General features: G+C 43.3%; 1 protein-coding gene across 1 annotated transcript in view; it reads left to right on the forward strand.

The window, feature by feature from the left end:
* LOC124013048 (zinc finger protein 704-like) overlaps nucleotides 1-18,353 on the forward strand; it is a 104,043-nt gene extending 85,690 nt beyond the window's left edge. The window contains exons 3-9 of the mRNA XM_046327167.1: nucleotides 532-635; nucleotides 4,432-4,682; nucleotides 12,457-12,557; nucleotides 16,455-16,794; nucleotides 17,030-17,212; nucleotides 17,496-17,593; nucleotides 17,859-18,353. Of these exons, the coding sequence (XP_046183123.1) occupies nucleotides 532-635; nucleotides 4,432-4,682; nucleotides 12,457-12,557; nucleotides 16,455-16,794; nucleotides 17,030-17,212; nucleotides 17,496-17,593; nucleotides 17,859-17,973 (1,192 nt within the window). The 3' untranslated portion in view covers nucleotides 17,974-18,353. The remainder of the gene's footprint in view (nucleotides 1-531; nucleotides 636-4,431; nucleotides 4,683-12,456; nucleotides 12,558-16,454; nucleotides 16,795-17,029; nucleotides 17,213-17,495; nucleotides 17,594-17,858) is intronic.
* The last annotated feature ends 1,007 nt before the right edge of the window (nucleotides 18,354-19,360 follow it).

Raw genomic sequence — 19,360 nt, forward strand, 5'->3', positions numbered from 1 at the left:
AATGACATCATATTAATTTCATCAGAACAATGATTTACGTAATTCTTCTCTATCAACCTCCCTGCTCTCTATAATAGTAATTTGTGTGTGCGCGTGTGTGTGTGCGTGCGTGCGTGCGTGCGTGTGTGTGTGTGTGTGTGTGTCGGGAGTACAGCGGGGTGGATTAAGAGATGAATCCATTGCGTTGGTGAATTCACGCCAATTAAGAGACGCATGGCGATGTTTACATTCAGCATCTCTGTTATTTGTCAGAGACACGGTGCCGGTCACATCAACGCAGAACAAAGAGGCTGCCGGATCGTATTAATGAGCTAACCAATATATCACGGTCTCACAGGGGAGTTGACGAATGGTTTTGAGGCGTGCCCAGTGAATCTGAAATTGCACTATATCGCTGTGCCATATTACCAATGTAGGCTACGTGCTTTGGGTCAGAGCTGTATATGATGTCATTTCAGATACCGCCACATTATCTGTATGTTGTTGTTGTGTTTTCATGCACAGTAATATTCTCTGTTGTTGTTTTAACAGGAAGTCAGATGAGGAAGTGGACATGGACAAGGTGACAGCTGCCATGGTTCTGACCAGCCTGTCCAGCAGTCCACTGGTCAGGAGCCCCCCAGTCAAAGTCAGCGGTGAGTCGACCAAACCTGGTTTTATATAATTTATTATTGTATCCTCTTTTTATACTGGTGATCCCATTAAGGCGGCAGGGTAGCCTAGTGGTTCGAGCGTTGGGCCAGTAACCGAAAGGTTGCTAGATCGAATCCCTGAGCTGACAAGGTAAAAATCTGTTGTTTTGCCCGTGAACAAGGCAGTTAACCCACTGTTCATTGTAAATAAGAATTTGTTCTTAACTGACTTGCCTAGTTTAAATCAAGGTAAAATAAATTAAGATTCTCTTTAACCACTGAGTTTTGTCCCAAGACGGCAACAATCAAACATTTGATCTAACAAACATTTGCGGAGGTGATCATGATAGCTAGCGTCTGTACGTGTCGTTTTCCCCTTGCTGAGGTCGCGTCATGATGAGGACATGGTGAGACTAGTGCAGCTGTAGAGATTCATACTGTATGTATCTCCTGAGTGCAGCTCTCCCACCAGGTGAAGATGAATGCTGTCTTTGATCTCTCTGCTCCGTCTCCACCTTCAGATTGAATTAGAAGTGCTGAGTGGTTTGTCACGGTGATATCTAAAGGAGAGTTTCTCTTCATCTGCTGTAATGTACATTATATATATCAATCGTCTCAACTAAGTCCCTGGAGTGAAGCAACTGTAAATGAGGTCTTGTTTGTTGTGCCACTCAAAATTGCACTCTTTCGACGCTGGCCTCCACACCATCCATCCCACCAGCTTCTGCTCCATGGGAGACGGGGCTCTTAGCAGTGCAGCCCCTGAACTCTGGAACTCCATCCCTCTCCATGTCAGAACCTCACAATCCATACACACTTCCAATAACACATTCACACCGGATGATCTGTTGTCTTAGCTTTCACCCCCCATCGAGTTCACCTCCCTATAATAAGTCTGTTATCATGTTTAGTGTGTTCTCTGGTTAGCCTTCCATAATGTTTAGTGTGTTCTCTGGTTAGCCTTCCATAATGTTTAGTGTGTTCTCTGGTTAGCCTTCCATAATGTTTAGTGTGTTCTCTGGTTAGCCTTCCATAATGTTTAGTGTGTTCTCTGGTTAGCCTTCCATAATGTTTAGTGTGTTCTCTGGTTAGCCTTCCATAATGTTTAGTGTGTTCTCTGGTTAGCCTTCCATAATGTTTAGTGTGTTCTCTGGTTAGCCTTCCATAATGTTTAGTGTGTCCTCTGGTTAGCCTTCCATAATGTTTAGTGTGTTCTCTGGTTAGCCTTCCATAATGTTTAGTGTGTTCTCTGGTTAGCCTTCCATAATGTTTAGTGTGTTCTCTGGTTAGCCTTCCATAATGTTTAGTGTGTTCTCTGGTTAGCCTTCCATAATGTTTAGTGTGTTCTCTGGTTAGCCTTCCATAATGTTTAGTGTGTTCTCTGGTTAGCCTTCCATAATGTTTAGTGTGTTCTCTGGTTAGCCTTCCATAATGTTTAGTGTGTCCTCTGGTTAGCCTTCCATAATGTTTAGTGTGTTCTCTGGTTAGCCTTCCATAATGTTTAGTGTGTTCTCTGGTTAGCCTTCCATAATGTTTAGTGTGTTCTCTGGTTAGCCTTCCATAATGTTTAGTGTGTTCTCTGGTTAGCCTTCCATAATGTTTAGTGTGTTCTCTGGTTAGCCTTCCATAATGTTTAGTGTGTTCTCTGGTTAGCCTTCCATAATGTTTAGTGTGTTCTCTGGTTAGCCTTCCATAATGTTTAGTGTGTCCTCTGGTTAGCCTTCCATAATGTTTAGTGTGTTCTCTGGTTAGCCTTCCATAATGTTTAGTGTGTTCTCTGGTTAGCCTTCCATAATGTTTAGTGTGTTCTCTGGTTAGCCTTCCATAATGTTTAGTGTGTCCTCTGGTTAGCCTTCCATAATGTTTAGTGTGTTCTCTGGTTAGCCTTCCATAATGTTTAGTGTGTTCTCTGGTTAGCCTTCCATAATGTTTAGTGTGTTCTCTGGTTAGCCTTCCATAATGTTTAGTGTGTTCTCTGGTTAGCCTTCCATAATGTTTAGTGTGTTCTCTGGTTAGCCTTCCATAATGTTTAGTGTGTTCTCTGGTTAGCCTTCCATAATGTTTAGTGTGTTCTCTGGTTAGCCTTCCATAATGTTTAGTGTGTTCTCTGGTTAGCCTTCCATAATGTTTAGTGTGTTCTCTGGTTAGCCTTCCATAATGTTTAGTGTGTTCTCTGGTTAGCCTTCCATAATGTTTAGTGTGTTCTCTGGTTAGCCTTCCATAATGTTTAGTGTGTTCTCTGGTTAGCCTTCCATAATGTTTAGTGTGTTCTCTGGTTAGCCTTCCATAATGTTTAGTGTGTTCTCTGGTTAGCCTTCCATAATGTTTAGTGTGTTCTCTGGTTAGCCTTCCATAATGTTTAGTGTGTTCTCTGGTTAGCCTTCCATAATGTTTAGTGTGTTCTCTGGTTAGCCTTCCATAATGTTTAGTGTGTCCTCTGGTTAGCCTTCCATAATGTTTAGTGTGTCCTCTGGTTAGCCTTCCATAATGTTTAGTGTGTCCTCTGGTTAGCCTTCCATAATGTTTAGTGTGTCCTCTGGTTAGCCTTCCATAATGTTTAGTGTGTCCTCTGGTTAGCCTTCCATAATGTTTAGTGTGTTCTCTGGTTAGCCTTCCATAATGTTTAGTGTGTTCTCTGGTTAGCCTTCCATAATGTTTAGTGTGTTCTCTGGTTAGCCTTCCATAATGTTTAGTGTGTTCTCTGGTTAGCCTTCCATAATGTTTAGTGTGTCCTCTGGTTAGCCTTCCATAATGTTTAGTGTGTCCTCTGGTTAGCCTTCCATAATGTTTAGTGTGTTCTCTGGTTAGCCTTCCATAATGTTTAGTGTGTTCTCTGGTTAGCCTTCCATAATGTTTAGTGTGTTCTCTGGTTAGCCTTCCATAATGTTTAGTGTGTTCTCTGGTTAGCCTTCCATAATGTTTAGTGTGTTCTCTGGTTAGCCTTCCATAATGTTTAGTGTGTTCTCTGGTTAGCCTTCCATAATGTTTAGTGTGTTCTCTGGTTAGCCTTCCATAATGTTTAGTGTGTTCTCTGGTTAGCCTTCCATAATGTTTAGTGTGTCCTCTGGTTAGCCTTCCATAATGTTTAGTGTGTTCTCTGGTTAGCCTTCCATAATGTTTAGTGTGTTCTCTGGTTAGCCTTCCATAATGTTTAGTGTGTTCTCTGGTTAGCCTTCCATAATGTTTAGTGTGTTCTCTGGTTAGCCTTCCATAATGTTTAGTGTGTTCTCTGGTTAGCCTTCCATAATGTTTAGTGTGTTCTCTGGTTAGCCTTCCATAATGTTTAGTGTGTTCTCTGGTTAGCCTTCCATAATGTTTAGTGTGTTCTCTGGTTAGCCTTCCATAATGTTTAGTGTGTTCTCTGGTTAGCCTTCCATAATGTTTAGTGTGTTCTCTGGTTAGCCTTCCATAATGTTTAGTGTGTTCTCTGGTTAGCCTTCCATAATGTTTAGTGTGTCCTCTGGTTAGCCTTCCATAATGTTTAGTGTGTCCTCTGGTTAGCCTTCCGTAATGTTTAGTGTGTTCTCTGGTTAGCCTTCCATAATGTTTCGTGAAATTTTAGTCTTGTTTGTTTTAAAGTATGACTTGAAACGTGCTTAAAATAAAGTATTATTAAAACTACTATATACGTTGAAAGTCGATGCAGCTGGAAATCACCGTTAGATGCATGTGTTTCTGAATCATATGATTTCTTCTCAGTGACAATTGTTGCTTAGAGGACTCCTAAATAGTTGAGTACTAAGTTTGAGTACTTTTCTGACTCTCGCGCTCTCTCTCTCTCACTCTCTTCCCCCCCCAGAGGGTCTGAATGGCTCGTGGAAGGAGAGTTGTGGGGGCTTCACCCCCTCCAGTTACAGCAGTAGTGGCTATTGGAGCTGGAGCGGCCCTAGTGACCAGTCCAACCCGTCCACCCCCTCCCCACCGCTCTCTGCAGACAGCTTCAAGCCCTTCCGCATGTCCAGCGTCAACGGCCCGCCCCCCGACGACGCCATCGACGAACAGGATGGCAGCAGCCTGCTCTTCGACGAGCCAATCCCACGCAAGCGCAAGGTGGATAGACCGATTTCATTTCACCATCTAAAAATACAATTCTAGCCACACAAGTGGATACACTCGATACCCCATAGGATAACCCATAGGATAACCCTTAGGATACCCCTTAGGATACCCCTTAGGATACCCCTTAGGATACCCCTTAGGATAACCCTTAGGATACCCCTTAGGATAACCCTTAGGATAACCCTTAGGATAACCCATAGGATAACCCATAGGATAGCCCATAGGATAGCCCATAGGATAGCCCATAGGATAGCCCATAGGATAGCCCATAGGATAGCCCATAGGATAGCCCATAGGATAACCCTTAGGATAACCCATAGGATAACCCGAAAACAGTTAACATCATGCTATTTTGGTCCTCTGAGGACCACACAGAACCAACACTTGATTAGATCAATGTTTGAAACACTTCTGACTGTTGTACATTTTGAATTGGTAGTAGGTTGATTTAAGAAGGGCTTGTACTGCAGTATCAGTGATTTACATTTACATTTAAGTCATTTAGCAGACGCTCTTATCCAGAGCGACTTACAAATTGGTCTGGACAAGAGAGGATGTCCCAAAAGAATGGAGTTCCTGCTAGCTACTGTAATACCTCCTTCTTGAACTCCGTGACATTGGGAGATGACAAGCTGACTGAGGTAGAATTTGGGACACGGGGTAAAAGTGACAGACTGATCCTTAGACACGTGGCGACACCTGATGTCGTCTCTGAGCCACCACATAGCACAAACACCACTAGAGGAGACCATGAACACTAATTGGGCGGACCCAGCAGCATGTTATGGACCCAGCGGCATGTTATGGACCCAGCGGCATGTTATGGACCCAGCGGCATGTTATGGACCCAGCGGCATGTTATGGACCCAGCGGCATGTTATGGACCCAGCGGCATGTTATGGACCCAGCGGCATGTTATGGACCCAGCGGCATGTTATGGACCCAGCGGCATGTTATGGACCCAGCGGCATGTTATGGACCCAGCGGCATGTTATGGACCCAGCGGCATGTTATGGACCCAGCGGCATGTTATGGACCCAGCGGCATGTTATGGACCCAGCGGCATGTTATGGACCCAGCAGCATGTTATGGCCACTTAGAGTAGCTGAACGCTCCCGCTTCCACACTCATTTATTTACTCCGTTGACGGGCACCATTTTGTCACTCTCCTCATTTACATGAATTAATGACTGAATATTCCCTCCTTTATTTCTCTCCCTCTTTCTTTGTCTCTCATTCTTATCAGGGGAGCGGAATTCTTGGATGCTGAAGCTCTGTTGTCTAGCTGTCCATTCCCAGACTATACTGACACACACACACACACACACCTCCCGCCCTGCGACTCCAGGCATTTATCCTGCTTAATTACTTTACAGCCACACATGGGCCCATCTAACATTGAAATGAATGATTTTAATATCTTCACTGGCAAACATGAAGATTGTCCCTCCGTCTCCTCCTTCTTTAGAATCAGTATCCAATTAAGAGATGAGGGGTGCCGTGCGTCTCATCAGATCAATAGGATAGCTCTGGTGAGAGACGCACAGCACCCCTCATCTCTTAATTGGATACTGATTCTAAAGAATGAGAGGATGGAGAGAGAGATGGGGGGGTGGTGGTGGAAAGAAAGTTAGAGGGGGTGTGCTGAGAGATGGAGATAGACACAAAGAGAATAAGAAAGGGGTAGATGGAGAGCAGGAGACCGGAGGAGTCTAAATCAGAGTATAGTTTGATTTGAGGACAGCCATGCAACAGTGCAATAAAATATATTCAAATTTGATTTTAAAGGAGTATTCTGTAAAAGAGTCTGCTGATGTCTTTTAATTTAAGACTAGTCTATTCTATTACATTATTGGCTATACGTTGTCATTAACAATGAACTGTTCTCAGCTTGAAGAAAACCAGCCACCACAGGAACTCTCCCTCTCCTGGAGGGGCATAGGACTTCTCCTGGAGGGGCACAGGACATGTCTGTCTGGTGTCTCCCTGTGTTATGTTCCTCTTTCAACTTCTGACTCTAGTTCTCCATATTGGCTTCAGACACAAGTCTAGTTTTCATTGTTCCCCATATTTTCAGAAAACTTCCCTCAGGTAACATGTGAAATAATCACCCATGACAACTGGAGCCAAGTGTTGCTCTTCTTGTCCTCCTCTGAGTCAAACACAATGCTGCTCGTTCACCAGCTCTCTTTTAATTAACTGTGTGCTGCTGGGATGTGGAACTGCACAGGGGTTTTGTTACTGAAAGACCAACACACACACACACACAAGCAGGAGATGATGACGAGTGTATTAGTTGGCATCAGGAAGAAAAATGAAAAACATCTTCTGTTGTAAATGAAATGAATGTCCTGAACAATGGCCAAATAGACGGCCACCTGACACCCATCATAAAGATCTATGACGAGGGATCAGAGCATTAAGACACCTCTATCCTTATCAGGCCCAACGGCTTTCAACACCCGCGCGCACACACACACACACACAGACCTCCTCCTTCGCTCTCCTCTCACCACCCCGCAAGTTACACCAGCCTCCTCAGACTGAATGGGGCAGACAGGTGGGTTGGTGGGAGTCCCTGGCCACATGTTAGTTTGACTAATGGAGGATGGGATGAATGGCAGAGCTCTTACCACTCTGTTTCTCTGTAAGGGAAGTACATTGACACAAAACCCACACACATATACAGCGACAACACAAACACATACATACACACAAAACACTCACGCACACTTTTAAATCATTTGTTGCTGCTACTCTGTTCTTTATTTGACTTGTATTATCTATCCTGAAGCCTAGTCACTTTACCCTGCCTTTATGTACATATCTATCTCAAATACCTTATTATCTATCCTGAAGCCTAGTCACTTTACCCTGCCTTTATGTACATATCTATCTCAAATACCTTATTATCTATCCTGAAGCCTAGTCACTTTACCCTGCCTTTATGTACATATCTATGTCAAATACCTTATTATCTATCCTGAAGCCTAGTCACTTTACCCTGCCTTTATGTACATATCTATCTCAAATACCTTATTATCTATCCTGATGTCTAGTCACTTTACCCTGCCTTTATGTACATATCTATCTCAAATACCTTATTATCTATCCTGATGTCTAGTCACTTTACCCTGCCTTTATGTACATATCTATCTCAAATACCTTATTATCTATCCTGATGTCTAGTCACTTTACCCTGCCTTTATGTACATATCTATCTCAAATACCTTATTATCTATCCTGAAGCCTAGTCACTTTACCCTGCCTTCATGTACATATCTATCTCAAATACCTTATTATCTATCCTGAAGCCTAGTCACTTTACCCTGCCTTTATGTACATATCTATCTCAAATACCTTATTATCTATCCTGAAGCCTAGTCACTTTACCCTGCCTTTATGTACATATCTATGTCAAATACCTTATTATCTATCCTGATGTCTAGTCACTTTACCCTGCCTTCATGTACATATCTATCTCAAATACCTTATTATCTATCCTGAAGCCTAGTCAGTTTACCCTGCCTTTATGTACATATCTATCTCAAATACCTTATTATCTATCCTGATGTCTAGTCACTTTACCCTGCCTTCATGTACATATCTATCTCAAATACCTTATTATCTATCCTGAAGCCTAGTCACTTTACCCTGCCTTTATGTACATATCTATCTCAAATACCTTATTATCTATCCTGAAGCCTAGTCACTTTACCCTGCCTTTATGTACATATCTATCTCAAATACCTTATTATCTATCCTGATGACTAGTCACTTTACCCTGCCTTCATGTACATATCTATCTCAAATACCTTATTATCTATCCTGAAGCCTAGTCACTTTACCCTGCCTTTATGTACATATCTATCTCAAATACCTTATTATCTATCCTGAAGCCTAGTCACTTTACCCTGCCTTTATGTACATATCTATCTCAAATACCTTATTATCTATCCTGAAGCCTAGTCACTTTACCCTGCCTTTATGTACATATCTATCTCAAATACCTTATTATCTATCCTGAAGCCTAGTCACTTTACCCTGCCTTTATGTACATATCTATGTCAAATACCTTATTATCTATCCTGAAGCCTAGTCACTTTACCCTGCCTTTATGTACATATCTATCTCAAATACCTTATTATCTATCCTGATGTCTAGTCACTTTACCCTGCCTTCATGTACATATCTATCTCAAATACCTTATTATCTATCCTGAAGCCTAGTCACTTTACCCTGCCTTTATGTACATATCTATCTCAAATACCTTATTATCTATCCTGAAGCCTAGTCACTTTACCCTGCCTTTATGTACATATCTATCTCAAATACCTTATTATCTATCCTGATGACTAGTCACTTTACCCTGCCTTCATGTACATATCTATCTCAAATACCTTATTATCTATCCTGAAGCCAAGTCACTTTACCCTGCCTTCATGTACATATCTATCTGAAATACCTTGCATCCCTGCATAGTGATCTGGTACTGATACTCCCTGTATATAGCTCCACAGTGATCTGGTACTGGTATTCTCTGTATATAGCTCCACATTGATCTGGTACTGGTACTCCCTGTATATAGATCCACAGTGATCTGGTACTCCCTGTTTATAGCTCCACATTGATCTGGTACTCCCTGTATATAGATCCACATTGATCTGGTACTCCCTGTATATAGCTCCACAGTGATCTGGTACTGGTATTCTCTGTATAACTCCACATTGATCTGGTACTGGTACTCCCTGTATATAGATCCACCGTGATCTGGTACTCCCTGTTTATAGCTCCACATTGATCTGGTACTCCCTGTATATAGCTCCACATTGATCTGGTACTCCCTGTATATAGATCCACATTGATCTGGTACTCCCTGTTTATAGCTCCACATTGATCTGGTACTCCCTGTATATAGATCCACATTGATCTGGTACTCCCTGTATATAGATCCACATTGATCTGGTACTCCCTGTATATAGATCCACATTGATCTGGTACTCCCTGTATATAGATCCACATTGATCTGGTACTCCTGTATATAGATCCACATTGATCTGGTACTCCCTGTATATAGATCCACATTGATCTGGTACTCCCTGTATATAGATCCACATTGATCTGGTACTCCCTGTATATAGATCCACATTGATCTGGTACTCCCTGTATATAGATCCACATTGATCTGGTACTCCCTGTATATAGATCCACATTGATCTGGTACTCCCTGTATATAGATCCACATTGATCTGGTACTCCCTGTATATAGCTCCACATTGATCTGGTACTGGTACTCTCTATATATAGCTCCACATTGATCTGGTACTCCCTGTATATAGATCCACATTGATCTGGTACTGGTACTCCCTGTATATAGATCCACGTTGATCTGGTACTGGTACTCTCTGTATATAGATCCACATTGATCTGGTACTGATACTCCCTGTATATAGATCCTCATTGATCTAGTACTCCCTGTATATAGCTCCACATTGATCTAGTACTCCCTGTATATAGCTCCACATTGATCTGGTACTCCCTGTATATAGCTCCACATTGATCTAGTACTCCCTGTATATAGCTCCACATTGATCTGGTACTCCCTGTATATAGCTCCACATTGATCTGGTACTGGTACTCTCTGTATATAGATCCACATTGATCTGGTACTGGTACTCTCTGTATATAGCTCCACATTGATCTGGTACTCCCTGTATATAGATCCACATTGATCTGGTACTGATACTCCCTGTATATAGATCCACAATGATCTGGTACTGGTACTCTCTGTATATAGATCCACATTGATCTGGTACTGATACTCCCTGTATATAGATCCACATTGATCTGACACTGGTACTCCCTGTATATAGCTCCACAGTGATCTGGTACTCCCTGTATATAGCTCCACATTGATCTGGTACTGGTACTCCCTGTATATAGCTCCACATTGATCTGGTACTCCCTGTATATAGCTCTACATTGATCTGGTACTGGTACTCCCTGTATATAGCTCCACATTGATCTGGTACTCCCTGTATATAGCTCCACATTGATCTAGTACTCCCTGTATATAGCTCCACATTGATCTGGTACTCCCTGTATATAGCTCCACATTGATCTGGTACTGGTACTCCCTGTATATAGCTCCACATTGATCTGGTACTCAGTGTATATAGCTCCACATTGATCTAGTACTCCCTGTATATAGCTCCACATTGATCTGGTACTGGTACTCCCTGTATATAGCTCCACATTGATCTGGTACTGGTACTCCCTGTATATAGCTCCACATTGATCTGGTACTCCCTGTATATAGCTCCACATTGATCTGGTACTGGTACTCCCTGTATATAGCTCCACATTGATCTGGTACTCCCTGTATATAGCTCCACATTGATCTGGTACTGGTACTCCCTGTATATAGCTCCACATGGATCTGACACTGGTACTCCCTGTATATAGCTCCACATTGATCTGGTACTGGTACTCCCTGTATATAGCTTCACATTGATCTGGTACTCCCTGTATATAGCTCCACATTGATCTGGTACTCCCTGTATATAGCTCCACATTGATCTGGTACTCCCTGTATATAGCTCCACATTGATCTGACACTGGTACTCCCTGTATATCGCTCCACATTGGTCTGGTACTGGTACTCCCTGTATATAGCTCCACATTGGTCTGACACTGGTACTCCCTGTATATAGCTCCACATTGATCTGGTACTGGTACTCCCTGTATATAGCTCCACGTTGATCTGGTACTGGTACTCCCTGTATATAGCTCCACAGTGATCTGGTACTGGTACTCCCTGTATATAGCTCCAAAGTGATCTGGTACTGGTACTCCCTGTATATAGCTCCACATTGATCTGGTACTGGTACTTCCTGTATATAGCTCCACATTGATCTGGTACTGGTACTTCCTGTATATAGCTCCACATTGATCTGGTACTGGTACTCCCTGTATATAGCTCCACCTTGGTCTGGTACTGGTACTTCCTGTATATAGCTCCACCTTGGTCTGGTACTGGTACTTCCTGTATATAGCTCCACATTGATTTGGTACTGGTACTCCCTGTATATAGCTCCACATTGATCTGACACTGGTACTCCCTGTATATAGCTCCACATTGATCTGGTACTGATACTCCCTGTATATAGCTCCACATTGATCTGACACTGGTACTCCCTGTATATAGCTCCACATTGATCTGGTACTGGTACTCCCTGTATATAGCTACATATTGATCTGGTACTGGTACTCCCTGCATATAGCTCCACATTGGTCTGACACTGGTACTCCCTGTATATAGCTCCACATTGATCTGGTACTCCCTGTATATAGCTCCACATTGATCTGGTACTGTTACTCCCTGTATATAGCTCCACATTGATCTGGTACTGGTACTCCCTGTATATAGCTCCACATTGATCTGGTACTGGTACTCCCTGTATATAGCTCCACATTGATCTGGTACTCCCTGTATATAGCTCCACATTGATCTGGTACTCCCTGTATATAGCTCCACATTGATCTAGTACTCCCTGTATATAGCTCCACATTGATCTGGTACTCCCTGTTTATAGCTCCATTCTTGTGTATTTGATTCCTCTTGTGTTACTATTTCACGGTAAAGTCTACACCAGTTGTATTCGACGCTTGTGACAAATGAAATGTGATTTTGAGTGCGTGAGAAAAGGGTGAAGTGTCTGATGTTGAATGTCGTTCTGTCTTTCCTCCTGTGTGTAATGTACAGAACTCCATGAAGGTGATGTTTAAGTGTCTGTGGAAAAACTGTGGGAAGGTTCTGAGCACAGCTGCTGGGATACAGAGACACATCCGGACCGTTCACCTGGGGTAAGACACATACTGTTATACACATAGACATCACTCACTCTCTCCCTCACACTTTTTTACTCCTCTCTGTCATCCTCTCTCTGACATGTACAGTGCCTTGCGAAAGTATTCGGCCCCCTTGAACTTTGCGACCTTTTGCCACATTTCAGGCTTCAAACAAAGATATAAAACTGTATTTTTTGTGAAGAATCAACAACAAGTGGGACACAATCATGAAGTGGACCGACATTTATTGGATATTTCAAACTTTTTTTACAAATCAAAAACTGAAAAATTGGGCGTGCAAAATTATTCAGCCCCCTTAAGTTAATACTTTGTAGCGCCACCTTTTGCTGCGATTACAGCTGTATGTCGCTTTGGGGTATGTCTCTATCAGTTTTGCACATTGAGAGACTGAAATTTTTCCCATTCCTCCTTGCAAAACAGCTCGAGCTCAGTGAGGTTGGATGGAGAGCATTTGTGAACAGCAGTTTTCAGTTCTTTCCACAGATTCTCGATTGGATTCAGGTCTGGACTTTGACTTGGCCATTCTAACACCTGGATATGTTTATTTTTGAACCATTCCATTGTAGATTTTGCTTTATGTTTTGGCTCATTGTCTTGTTGGAAGACAAATCTCCGTCCCAGTCTCAGGTCTTTTGCAGACTCCATCAGGTTTTCTTCCAGAATGGTCCTGTATTTGGCTCCATCCATCTTCCCATCAATTTTAACCATCTTCCCTGTCCCTGCTGAAGAAAAGCAGGCCCAGACCATGATGCTGCCACCACCATGTTTGACAGTGGGGATGGTGTGTTCAGGGTGATGAGCTGTGTTGCTTTTACACCAAACATAATGTTTTGCATTGTTGCCAAAAAGTTCAATTTTGGTTTCATCTGACCAGAGCACCTTCTTCCACATGTTTGGTGTGTCTCCCAGGTGGCTTGTGGCAAACTTTAAACGACACTTTTTATGGATATCTTTAAGAAATGGCTTTCTTCTTGCCACTCTTCCATAAAGGCCAGATTTGTGCAATATACGATTGTTGTCCTATGGACAGAGTCTCCCACCTCAGCTGTAGATCTCTGCAGTTCATCCAGAGTGATCATGGGCCTCTTGGCTGCATCTCTGATCAGTCTTCTCCTTGTATGAGCTGAAAGTTTAGAGGGACAGCCAGGTCTTGGTAGATTTGCAGTGGTCTGATACTCCTTCCATTTCAATATTATTGCTTGCACAGTGCTCCTTGGGATGTTTAAAGCTTGGGAAATCTTTTTGTATCCAAATCCGGCTTTAAACTTCTTCACAACAGTATCTAGGGCCTGGTGTGTTCCTTGTTCTTCATGATGCTCTCTACGCTTTTAACGGACCTCTGAGACTATCACAGTGCAGGTACATTTATACGGAGACTTGATTACACACCGGTGGATTGTATTTATCATCATTAGTCATTTAGGTCAACATTGGATCATTCAGAGATCCTCACTGAACTTCTGGAGAGAGTTTTCTGCACTGAAAGTAAAGGGGCTGAATAATTTTGCACGCCCAATGTTTCAGTTTTTGATATGTTAAACAAGTTTGAAATATCCAATAAATGTCGTTCCACTTAATGATTGTGTCCCACCTGTTGTTGATTCTTCACAAAAAAATACAGTTTTATATCTTTATGTTTGAAGCCTGAAATGTGGCACGAGGTCGCAAAGTTCAAGGGGGCCGAATACTTTCGCAAGGCACTGTATACAGTACAGGTTAACAGTTTTAGAACACCTACTCATTAAAGGGTTTTTCTGTATTTGTACTATTTTCCATATTGTAGAATAATAGTGAAGACATCAAAACTATGAAATAACACATATGGAATCATGTAGTTACCAAAAAAGTGTTAAACAAATCAAAACATATTTTATGTTTGAGAATCATCAAAGTATCCACCCTTTGCCTTGACGACAGATTTGCACACTTTAGGCATTATTTTGACCAGCTTCATAAGGAAAGCTTTTCCAACAGTCTTGAAGGAGTTCCCACATATGCTGAGCACTTGTTGGCTGCTTTTCCTTCACTCTGTGGTCCGACTCCGTCGGAGGCCGAGCAGTTGCCATAACAGGTAGTGATGCAACCCATCAGGATGCTCTCGATGGTGCAGCTGTAAAATCTTTTGAGAAACTGGAGGTGTGGAAGTGTGTTCTGGATCATTGTCCTGTTGGAAGTGCAAACCAGATGGGATGGCGTATCGCTGCAGAATGCTGTGGTAGCCGTGCTGGTTAAGTGTGCCTTGAATTCTAAATGAATCAGACAGTCACCAGTAAAGCACCTCCACACCATCACACCTTCATCATTCATGGTGGGAACCACACATGCCGAGTTCATTCGTTCACATTCTCTGCGTCTCACAAAGTTGGAACCAAAAATCTCAAATTTGGACTCATCAGACCAAATGACCGATTTCTACCGGTCTAATGTCCATTGCTCGTGTTTCTTGGCCCAAGCAGGTCTCTTCTTCTCATTGGTGTTCTTTAGTTGTGGTTTCTTTGCAGCAATTTCGACCATGAAGGCCTGATTCACGCTGTCTCCTCTGAACAGTTGATGTTGAGATGTGTCTGTTACTTGAACTCTGTGAAGCATTTATTTGGGCTGCAATTTCTGGGGCTGGTAACTCTAATGAACTTATCCTCTACAGCAGAGGTAATTCTGGGTCTTCCTTTCCTGTGGCGGTCCTCATGAGAGACAGTTTCATCATAGAGCTTGATAGTTTTTGCCACTGCACTTGAAGAAACTTTCAAAGTTCTTGAAATATTCCGGATTGATTGACCTTCATGTCTTTTAAAGTAATGATGGACTCATTTCTCTTTGCTTATTTGTGCTGTTCTTGCCATAATATGGACTTGGTCTTTGTGACCCTTACCATGTCACAACACAACTGATTGGCTCAAATGCATTAAGAAGGACATTAATTCAACAAATTAACTCCTAACCAGGCACACCTGTTAATTGAAATGCATTCCAGGTGACTACCTCATGAAGCTGGTTGAGAGAATGTTAAGAGTTTGCAAATCTGTCATCGAGGCAAAGGGTGGCTACTTTGAATAATCTCAAATATAACCTGGCTGGCAGCGGTCCAGCTGAACCTTGGGCACCTCCTTTCACTGGGATTGTCAAAACACAACAGCAGATTAATCCTTGTGGTATTATCACCATGGTAACATTTTCTCCACTTGGCACAACGTGACAGGCCAGGGATAAATGAGGACAGAACAGAACAATGTTATCACACAGATGACATTTACACTCAGTCAATTAAAGCACAATAATAACCACAGTGGTACAACAGAGATACCTTTAAAGACCACCACCCCACTTCTCTGACAGACAGAACAGTGTTTGATGAGTGTTTGTTTGCCAGGCCTGTGATGGTAAGGTCTGCTGTCTGTGCTACAATGGGGATGAGGGAGACATAATGACACATTTCAGAGCCAGCTCTCCCCAGTCGATCTCTGATGAAGTTTCCTCATAAAGAATGATAGAGGCCTCTGGTGGCCAAAAGGCCTGGCAACGCCATTGAAGGTTTCCACCATTTTAATGTAGTCAACTGGGTGGGACTTCCAACTTCATTGGCTGATCCCTCCTGGTGACCCTGTTGGAGTCATGTCCAACCAGATCGTCAGGAGGGATCATCCAATCGTGACAAAGAAAATTGTCTACTTCAAAATGGGAAACAATTATCCATCTCAATGAGCTTGTTTTAGTTTCTCTGTCAATCACTTTATGAACATGATCAGATTCGGTAGTTCGTAACCTGATATTAGTCATGGGACCAGCAAACTGCCCCAATCATCATTTCTCTGTAATGACAAGAGCAGGGCTCATCTAATCAAAGATAAATGCTGATATTAGCATTCCTAGTTTTAACCCCTTCCTCTCCCACAGGCGTAACTGTGACTCTGACTGCAGTGACGGAGAGGAGGATTTCTACTACTCTGAGATTAAACTCAACACAGACTCAGTCGCTGACGGTCTGAGCAGCCTGTCCCCCGTCTCCCCCTCCGTACTGTCCCCCGTCTCCCCCTCCGTACTGACCCCCGTCTCCCCCTCCGTACTGTCCCCCATCTCTCCCCCCCATGACCACCACAGACGACCCCCTGCAGAGGGCAGCAACGGGACCAATGGGAACAAGGATAATCACAGCCACACCCACTCCAACAGCACGCCCCTCAGTCGCTCTGCCCCCAGCGCCCTCTACCTCATCCACGCAGAGCACGCTTACCAGGTGAGAAATGCACCCACAAAACTACTGGCCACACCTTCTGATCTCCAAAGTAGCATTTGCAATTCAATTGAATTGATTGAGTGCTTGACTGACGGTTGGTTGGTTTGATTGTTTGATTGGCGTATTCGTTGATAGGTCCATTGATTGATTGATTTGTTAATTGACTTAATTGACTGATGCTTCACACTGGTCTTTAAAGGTGTGACTGACTTGTGGCTGTCCCTCCCCTCCCCAGGCCACAGCTCCAGTCACCATCCCCTTCTCTGGCTCTGCTGCCTCAGGCTCTGCTGCCTCAGGCTCTGCTGCCTCAGGCTCTGCTGCCTCAGGCTCTGCTGCCTCCACCTCCTTCACCCCCAGCAGCAGCTCGACCTTCAGTATCTCCTGGCAGTCACCTCCTGTCACCTTCACTGGCACTGCTGTGAGTAGAAGAAACACAAAAAACGGGCACATACAGGGATTCACACACACACACACACACACACACACACACACACACACACACACACACACACACACACACACACACACACACACACACACACACACACACACACACACACACACACACACACACACACACACACACACACACACACACACACGGCCTCCAGTGGTTTTCTGTTGTTTTGTGCCTGTATTCAAATGCATGTTCTCTGTCTATTTCTGTGTTCTGATGGCTCTGGTCCTGTTTCTCTCTCCAGGCATCTCCCACCCACAGTCGGACACAGAGCTTTGGGGAGCAGCGGTCTCAGACAATAGCAGTCCTCTCCTCCCCTCCCAGAGCCACTGGCTCACTCAGGTACCAATGACCTTTACCAGCTGAACTTTTTCTGATGACCTCTTAAGCTTCTGGGATCCTGAAATCACAGGAAACCCACATTGAATCCATATTTAGAGATGGCAACTATTTATTCCATAGGAATGAAGCAACTTACCAGAACCATGTTTTCTGTTTTCCCCACTTGTATAAACTATACATCAATGATCAACATTTTGTATGTTTTCTCTCATTATAAACCAGGCAGTGTTAACAAACATATTTGACCATATTCTCATTTCTCCAGCCGTAAGTCCCGTGGCGAGGGTAAGAAGTGTCGTAAAGTGTACGGAATGGAGAACAGGGACATGTGGTGCACTGCCTGCCGATGGAAGAAAGCCTGCCAGAGATTTACCGACTGAACCAACTGACCAACCGTGAGGGTTCCCCGTGGGAACCAGGGGTGTTGCTTTCTGTTCCCGTCCTACGCATGAGTTGTCACACCCTTCTACAGTCCTGGTCCACTCCACCCCAACCATAACCCGACCCCTCCTGACCCACCCCAGCAGGACCAAGGGGGTGGAGCCTCCTACTGTTCTGAGTATATCCCAACTCCAGCTCCCTCCCAAGACTTCCAACCGGGGAACAAAAATAACCTCGGACCTAATTGTCAGGTCAGCCATGAAGGGACCAGAAAAGAGGCAAATTTTGTTCCAGAACGTCTCAGTATTTTTTAAAATTGAGAATGGGCTTTTTTTTGCTTTGAGAGAAGGTCAAAATAAAAAGAGAACAGGGAAAATCATTGTTTCCCATGTAGACTCCTTCTTTCCCCACTGGCCTGCTTCTTCTACTGGGTGCTCTGGATCTCTACAACCACAGGCCCCCTCTCTTCCCCGTCCTCACCCCAGGGAATGTATCTTGTGTCTGGACTTGGCAGGGGGAAGAGGGAGGGGTGGATAGCACCCCCTAGTGGGGTTAAATGGATCAATGCAACAACAGCAAAAATACAAATACACATTTAGGGTGCAGAACAGACCAACCTTGCCAGCAGCAATGAGCCCTACACCCCAACACTGCATCACAACCGCAACACAGGACCACACAGTTTTCTATCTACATTTTATATATATATATCCAGTTGACTGAAGCTAAAAAGGGACATTTTCTTTCAGGGAGTGTTGATCAAAAGAAAGGAAACATTTCAATATAGTTATTTACAGTGAGGGTTTTGGTCACATGATATTTACTTGCAACCAAAAAGTGTATTTTTTATTATTTTTTTTAGGTGCCATTTTCCCTAATGTTGTTATTTCTCTGTATCTATTCTTCTTGGTGTATTGAAAGCACAAAAAGGACTGTTTTTGCTCACTAAGAACTCAAAACATTACACCCCTCCCACACACTTTGGGGCAAAACAATCAACCGACTTAAAATGGGTCTGCATACAAGTTCTCCTCTTCTTCCATCCGGAGTTAGTTCGTATTTCTAACGGTTTGTTTACGGGCGCCAGACTTTACCAAAGCCCGTAGGTCCCCTACAAGATGGAGAGTATCCGCTCAATTTTCCCTTTCCTTTCCAATACCAAAAGTGAAGCAAGACCTTTTATTGTATGTGTGTGACGTGAATGAACACTTGTAAAGGCAGTATGTGGCAGTTCCTGTTGGGTCGGGGTGAACATCTCACTCTCTCTCACCCTACTCACTCTTGTGTTGACCTTCCAGGTCTGAGAGAATATTGGTGACGTAAGCATGGTAACATCACCTGTACCATACTGTGACCGGTCCAGCCCAGACCTCCTTGTTGGAAAAT

Source organism: Oncorhynchus gorbuscha, linkage group LG24, assembly GCF_021184085.1.
Source record: "Oncorhynchus gorbuscha isolate QuinsamMale2020 ecotype Even-year linkage group LG24, OgorEven_v1.0, whole genome shotgun sequence".
Lineage (NCBI taxonomy): Eukaryota > Metazoa > Chordata > Actinopteri > Salmoniformes > Salmonidae > Oncorhynchus > Oncorhynchus gorbuscha.